At 50.6% G+C, this 6,655-nt stretch overlaps 2 protein-coding genes across 9 annotated transcripts in view; one reads left to right on the top strand and one right to left on the bottom strand.

Moving 5' to 3' along the window:
• PCGF5 (polycomb group ring finger 5) overlaps positions 1 to 6,655 on the bottom strand; it is a 115,468-nt gene that overhangs the window by 108,535 nt on the left and 278 nt on the right. For 6 of the 8 annotated variants that reach the window (XM_042238678.1, XM_060404998.1, XM_027960240.2 and 3 more), the window contains exon 1: positions 6,181 to 6,226. The exons of the other annotated variants lie outside the window; for them this stretch is intronic. The gene's annotated coding sequence lies outside the window, so the exon portion shown is untranslated. Of the gene's footprint in view, positions 1 to 6,180; positions 6,227 to 6,655 lie in introns of those variants that run through there. 8 annotated transcript variants of the gene reach the window in all.
• The window catches only part of LOC121817663 (collagen alpha-1(I) chain-like), a 23,608-nt gene extending 16,953 nt beyond the window's left edge, over positions 1 to 6,655 (top strand). Inside the window, exons 2-3 of the mRNA XM_042239079.1 lie at positions 5,105 to 6,231; positions 6,487 to 6,655. Of these exons, the coding sequence (XP_042095013.1) occupies positions 5,105 to 6,231; positions 6,487 to 6,655 (1,296 nt within the window). The remainder of the gene's footprint in view (positions 1 to 5,104; positions 6,232 to 6,486) is intronic.

Here is a 6,655-nt window from a genome sequence, read left to right as displayed (position 1 = left end):
AACCCAGGACCCACATGGAGCCGGCAGTTTCAAGGATACTCACACCATCTCCACTTCCAATTTTCTGAGTATTGCTGGAGAGAAAGCATAAAGACAGGGAAGACTTGTCACATCACAAGGCTAAGGTGGAGGCTTCTTAGCACCTTGTCAGGTCCTCCTCACCACCGCTGGCTCTTGTCTTGCTCAGATCCATTCCAAATCTTTTCCCCTCTCCTCCACCTCCCAGCTTTACCTCTCACTCTCAATATACTCTCAGCCAAGAAACTGGCCTCCTCTGTTTTTTTTTTGCTTTTTTAAAAAAAGAGGAACCAACCCATTTCAGATGCAATCACACTCCCTCCAAGCTTCCAACTTTCTTCTTTCAATGGCAGTTTCTTCTTGCCTTCATTTAATCTTTCCCCCTCCATGTCACGTGTTTTTCCATGAATAACCACCTCTGTCATGGTCAAATGATTTATTATTCAAAAGGGGACTTTGTTTTAGAATAAAAACAGGCATTACTTGTCCAACTCATTGTAATATTTGTCCAAATACTATCCTACCACTGAACCGGGATGACAGATGTCACCTGAGACTGTCTTGGGTAATCTGACACGTGGTCCCCTTCTCCAGCTCCTTTCCCTCCTGCTCCAGGAGCACTAACCACCTTCCTGCTCCCTCTCTTGAGCTTCAGTCTCTTCCTCTCTACTGACAGCCACTCAACGCATGGCACTCTTGGGCTTTTCGTACAGTTTTAAGAGCGTCCACTGGCCCCCTCATCACCTCGAGTCCCTAACCTCTGATGTTCATAGTCCAATTCCAGTTTACACTCAGGTGCCTCTCAGGGCCCTGGCTGGCTCCCGTTTCCACTGCCCAAATGACCCTGACCCTCAAAGGCCACTGACAACAGTCTCACTGACAATCCTAACAACCTTTCCCAAGTATTATCTCAGGGTCTCTACCCTATTGGCCCCTCCAATTTCTCCTTCCTCACCTTTCTTTACCCTAGTTTTCCCTTCTTCTCTTCCAGCTTATCCTCTTGGCATCCTGTTAGCCTCTTTTATCTCCTTTCAAGCCCACAAACATGGTTTTTCTGAGCTCCGTCCTGGCCTTTTATCCTTCTCACTCACACTTGGAAACATTCTCACAGCTTCAGCATCCCCTTTCATAAGGATGGTTGCAATTCCATCTCTGTTTTTAAGAGCCGCCATCCATTTGGACAGTTCCATAGGCACATGGAAATCAACATATCCAAATCCAAACTTCCATTAATTAGGCACATCTTCACTGACTGCTCACACTTACAGATGCTTCACTAGTGGCCTTCTTGATAATTTCATTTCCTGCCATCACCATCCAAAGTCATTTAGCTTCAGCCTGACTCCTCCCTCAAGTCCCTCATCCAACCAGACAACAAATCCCAATGCATTTCCTATTTCTAGAGTTTCTCAGCCACCCACCTGCCCCTATTCTAACTTAGGTTCTCACTGCTTCTCTTCTGTGAACTATTTTACTAGCTTTCAAACTGGGACTAACCATGACGCCTCCAATACAAACTGATGTCATAGAACACAGTTTCATCACATCATTCCCCCACTCAAGCTACTGTTGATAGTTATGCACAGCCTACTAACCAGACTCCTTAGCCCAGCATTCCAAATGCTCACAACACGGTCCTACCTCTGCCACGCAGCCTGCTGTCCCATTCTCCTGCCTCAAGGCTCCTCACCCACCAGCTTGACCACATTCCTCTCCATTCCTGGGTATGCTCATGTAGCCTGTCCTTCAAATCTTAGCATAGGCTGAGCCCTACTTCTCTGCCAGTTGAAACTCTACCAATTCTTTAAAGCCTTGCTCAAGACTCCTTAATTCAAGTTTGCCTTATACAGAGTAAGATGAATGAGAGGCTGAAATATTCAAGTTAACTTTGTATCTAGCATATAGCACATAAAATAATGAAAACGTAGCAAAGATCATCAAAGCTAATTATACCAAATTCTTAGGAAGGCCTAGAAATTAACCATTTTTGCAGTTGCTCTTATTAGAAGGATATATAGATAATTTCAATAAAAACTGTAGGAAGATTATACATTATTTTTCTTTTTTAAATTATGACAGTATGATAACACATTTACAAGATAGTTCCACTATATATTACATTTTTAAAGTAGATAAACTAAGACTTGTAACTGGAGTTTCATTATCAAACTCTCAAAAATAGAATGAATATGCAAAAAAGCAGTAGGATACAGTAGATCTGAAAAGCACTGTGAACCAATTCAACATAATTAAGATTTATACAATTTTGACACATAGGAGGATACAAATTCTGTTCAAGTCCCCATAGACTATAAACTAGGAGACACTAGAACATATCCAGGAACTGTATCTTTTATCAGTTCCTTAAACTATACAGTTAGAGAAGACATTAAGGATCATTTAATTCCCCTCCTCCCAGGCCAATCACCAGTTCTACAGTTGAGAAAACTGAAGCTTTAAGAAGTTAAGTTGTTCTCTTGGTCATATAAATCAGAAGTCAAAATAGAACTTCCCATTTATTAAGGGCCTAGTGTACACAAGGTAATTTACATACATTATCCAGCGGTATTATCCCCATTCAGAAATGAGAACATTCAAAAAGGTTAAGTAACTTGCTACAGAGAGCCCTGCCTGTCAAGGACACAGCTGAGCTTCGGCCTCAACTGTCTGGCTGAGAAGTCCAGGCTTTTCCAATTTTTTTAAATTGGAGGATAATTGTTTTACAATACTGTGTTAGTTTCTTTCGTACATCAACATGGACATATGAGGCATACATATGACCCCTCCCTCTTGAACCTCCCTCACTGTGGCAAAGGCAAGACCTTTACCAGGTGTCCTGAAACAGCCTTCTACTGTTCCTTCAGTGAATAATTATGCCAACTAAGCAAGTGCATACACTTACAAGTTGTAAGCCATCTTACTTGAAATTTTGGAGGCATGAAAATTAAAGAACAGCTTCATTACCATAAAAGCTCTAAGGTTAATTACTGCCAACATTCTGACTTTCTTGTCAAAAACATCTTTAATCTGGAAAAGATACATGTTTTCCTGCTTTCTCAATTCTTAAATCAATTTTTTAACTTAAAATGCATTTGTCCAACCACATTCAACAAGTACGTGTTGATCCCTTGGATCCCAAGGCACAGGGGAGGGTACAAGGTTGAATACGCATCATTTCACTCTAAAAGTTCACCAGTAAGAGGCAGAGAATCCGCTACCACAGGGACCACTCACCCCCAACTATGGGAGCGCTGGCTGACTCGAGGACTTCCAAACAAGAAGTCAAGGTGCTTGATTCTAACCCCAGTCCTGCTCCCTAGGCACATCATCCCACTGTGCTTTAGTTTCCGAAGGCATAAAGGAACTGATAAAAAGGAATAAATTATGCCAACCAACTTTAAGGTCCTTTTAGCTTTAAAATTCTATTATGTCTGAGCTCACTCTTGAGATTACACTACTACGGAAAGGGAACTTCTGGAAGCCCACTCGTCTCTGGCAGTAAATTAGGAAGAACTGGGTTCTGAGAAGATTCCTACAACGTAAAGCTATGCCTGCAAAGTTTGTTATTTATAATCAAAAAGTTTGCTAAAGCTTTTCCTGAAGGGAGGTAGTATGAAGCACGACATTCGACTCCTTCCATTATATCTGACATATTATAGTTTTAATTCTTTACAATCCATTGAAAGTATCCAAATTAAAATATACTTTAACTCCTTCTATCTACTCTCCTATGGAGTTAAGCTATGGACACTGACAACAACAGAGCTGAGGCCCCCGCAGAGAGGGAAATCTTGTATTCAGTTAAATTAAGACACAGTATTAGTGCTACCTCCTAGGGACCATTCCAAAGTATGCTACATTTGAGGTTGGTGTGCAGGCAGTGGGGAGGGAGGAATATAGAAATATCAGTATTTCAAATACCACTGGAAACATATAGTACTGTGGGAACTGACTTTGCCAATCTCCTTTCAATATCCTCTACTTCTCAACCAGCACAAGTAATATTTTTAATCACCCATTAACCTCTACAGTTACACTTTCTCTTGACAAGGCTCCACATGCCTTATCTTTCTTCATACTCGGCATCTTAGGATATACAGCTCAAATCCACCTGTGCTGTAATTTAACACCACAGAGGAGGAAATGAATCAACCAAAAGAAAATTGGAAGAAAAGTTAGAACTGTCCCATCTTAGTGCCTGGCCCACAAAAAGGTTACAGTTAAGTTCAACAGTCAAAGACAGACTCACCAAGAAATCAGGGAAAAGGAATTTATTCATTCGCTAGTCAACAAATCCTGAGTGCCTACTATGCCAGGCACTAGAGTTACAGCAGTAACAAACCCTGCGAAAACTCCGGCCATAGTGTAGTTTACGTTCTAGCGCAGAGGGACAGGACTTATAGAACACCCAAAGAAAATCCTTTCAGATAGTGATTAAGTTCTAGGAAGAAAATAAAATAGGCCTGGGGGTGGTCCCTGAGGTGAGGGGTGAGAGGCCACTTAAGTTAATCAAGAGGGCCTTGCTGGGTAAATGCCATTTGAGTTGAGTTCTAAATGATGAGAAAACTTTACTCAATCTTAAAAGCGTAGGGCGTGGTAGGAATGAGTCAAGTAGATCTTTAAGGGTGGTCACAGTGGTCAAAAGTTCTGAATTAATGGTAAACTAGGTTCCTTGTAGGATTTGGCTTAAAAAAATAAATAAATAAAAGCCCTAAACCTAAGCCTTTAAGTAGAACCCCTCTATTTAGCAACTACTTATTTTTAAGATCCACTGACTTTTAAACTTTCTGCTAATCACCCTGGCGGTACTTAAGTAGAGGCAATTACTAGAAGGATGCCTTCTAGTGAGTCCAAAACCTCACTTGACAGCTTGCAGATTCTAATGAGAGGACTCACACCTGCAGCGAACCGACTCATCAACTCAGCCAGGTGGAATCTCGCAACTCTTCTAAGAAGGGGAATCAAGCCTCGGGAAATCTGGGCAAACTGACACCCCTCCCGGCTAAAGTTCCCCCAAACTGCGGGAGTTGGGGCGGGGGGAAATAAACCCCACCCTTTTGCACACTCTCCCCCCCTGGCCCTCCAGGCGTCACCGCCGCGGAAGGGCCGCGGTCCCTGGGGCAGGGGCACACGGCGAGTACGCGCGGGGTGTACCGCGCATGAATCATCGGCGCCCGGTCCGCGGGGCGATGATTCATTCACCGTCCCGGAGCCCACGGCCACACGTTCCGGGCGTACGGGTACGGCCGCACACGCAGCTTCCTTAATATTAAACAAATGTTTCAAAGGACACACGCCCGGAGCCAGAAATGTGTCGACCCGGGCCAGGCGGCGAGGAGGAAACGGCACGTTTCGGCCGCTGCCCGAGTGTCCCCGGGGTCGGCAGGGGAGCGCCGAGCACGTCCGTCCCCGCGGCCGCCGACCCCCTTCCAGTCCCCGTTCGCCGCCGGCGCGCGGGCAGCACCCGCAGGGGGCGCGGCGGGCGCACAGGTGGGTCCCCGCCGCCCGGCCTCCCGCCCCTCCCCGCCACTCGCGGAAGGCCGGCGCGCCCTCGCCGACGCGCCGCCCGCTCGCCCCTTTCCTCTCCGTGACATCTTATATAATAACCCGAGCGAATCGAAACGGAAGCGGCGCGCGCGGCCGGGGCCCGGTTCCCGGCCGCCGCTGGGTGCCCGCGCCCCGAGCCCCCGGCCCCCGAGCTAGGCGCCGGAGCGCGCGGCTCCGCGGGGAGGGCCAGAGCGCCGCCTCGGCTCGTCCCTCCTCGCAGAAGGCGCTGCCGCTGCCCGGTCCCCGTCAGGAAGCCGCGAGCGTCACAAACTGCGTCAGCTTCTTCAAACACGTCTCACGGGCCCCTCCGGCCGGGGAGCCGCCGCTGGGGCAGCCGGGCCGCGGCCCGGGCTGGCTGGAGCCCCCGCGGGGAGGAGAAAGTTGCTCGGGGCCCGGCCGCGCCGCGCCTCCGGGCCCTCGCCGCGCAGCCCGCCCCGATGGCAGGTTGGGCAACTTGGGACCCCCCGGGCGCGCGGCGGCGCCCCCCCCCGGCCGGCCCGGCCCCCCGGCGCTCGGGCGCCTCCGCCCCCGCCCGGCGGGGCGCGGCGACGCCGGAAACTTCCCCGGGCCGCGCCGCGCGGGGCGGCCGCCCGGGTCCCGGCGCATCGCCCTTACCTCGCTCTCGGGAGGCCACGAGCCGGGCGGGCCGCGCGGGGCGCGTGGAGCGCGAGCGCGCGCGCGTGGGGAGGCAGCCGAGGGCGCCCGCGCCGGCGGGGGCGGGGCGGGGCCGCAGGGCGCGGGCGGGGCGGCGGGGGGGCGGCCGGCGGGCGGGCGCGCGGAGAGCCGAGCCGGCGGCGGCGGCGGCGGGCGCGGGGCGAGCGCGCCGAGGGGGCGGAGGAGTTGCCGTGGGTTTGTTTACGCATTGCTGCCCGGCTCGGGGCACAGCCCGCACTCCCTGATTGGACACAAACTGGGGCACAGCCTCTCGCCGCCGCCCGCCAGGCCTCCTCGAGCAGCCGCCGCGCAGCTCCCGGAGCGCCCGGCCCGGCCCGGCCCGCGGCGGCGTCCGGGCCTGGAGGGGACGAGCCGCGGCCGCGGCCGGGCGTGGGGCCCACACGTGCGGCCGGGGCTCGCAGGCGCCCACCTGTAG

Source organism: Ovis aries, chromosome 22 (genome assembly GCF_016772045.2).
Source record: "Ovis aries strain OAR_USU_Benz2616 breed Rambouillet chromosome 22, ARS-UI_Ramb_v3.0, whole genome shotgun sequence".
NCBI classification, from domain to species: Eukaryota; Metazoa; Chordata; class Mammalia; order Artiodactyla; family Bovidae; genus Ovis; species Ovis aries.
Note: the sequence above shows the minus strand (reverse complement) of the source record. Positions and strands in the feature narration are given on the sequence as shown.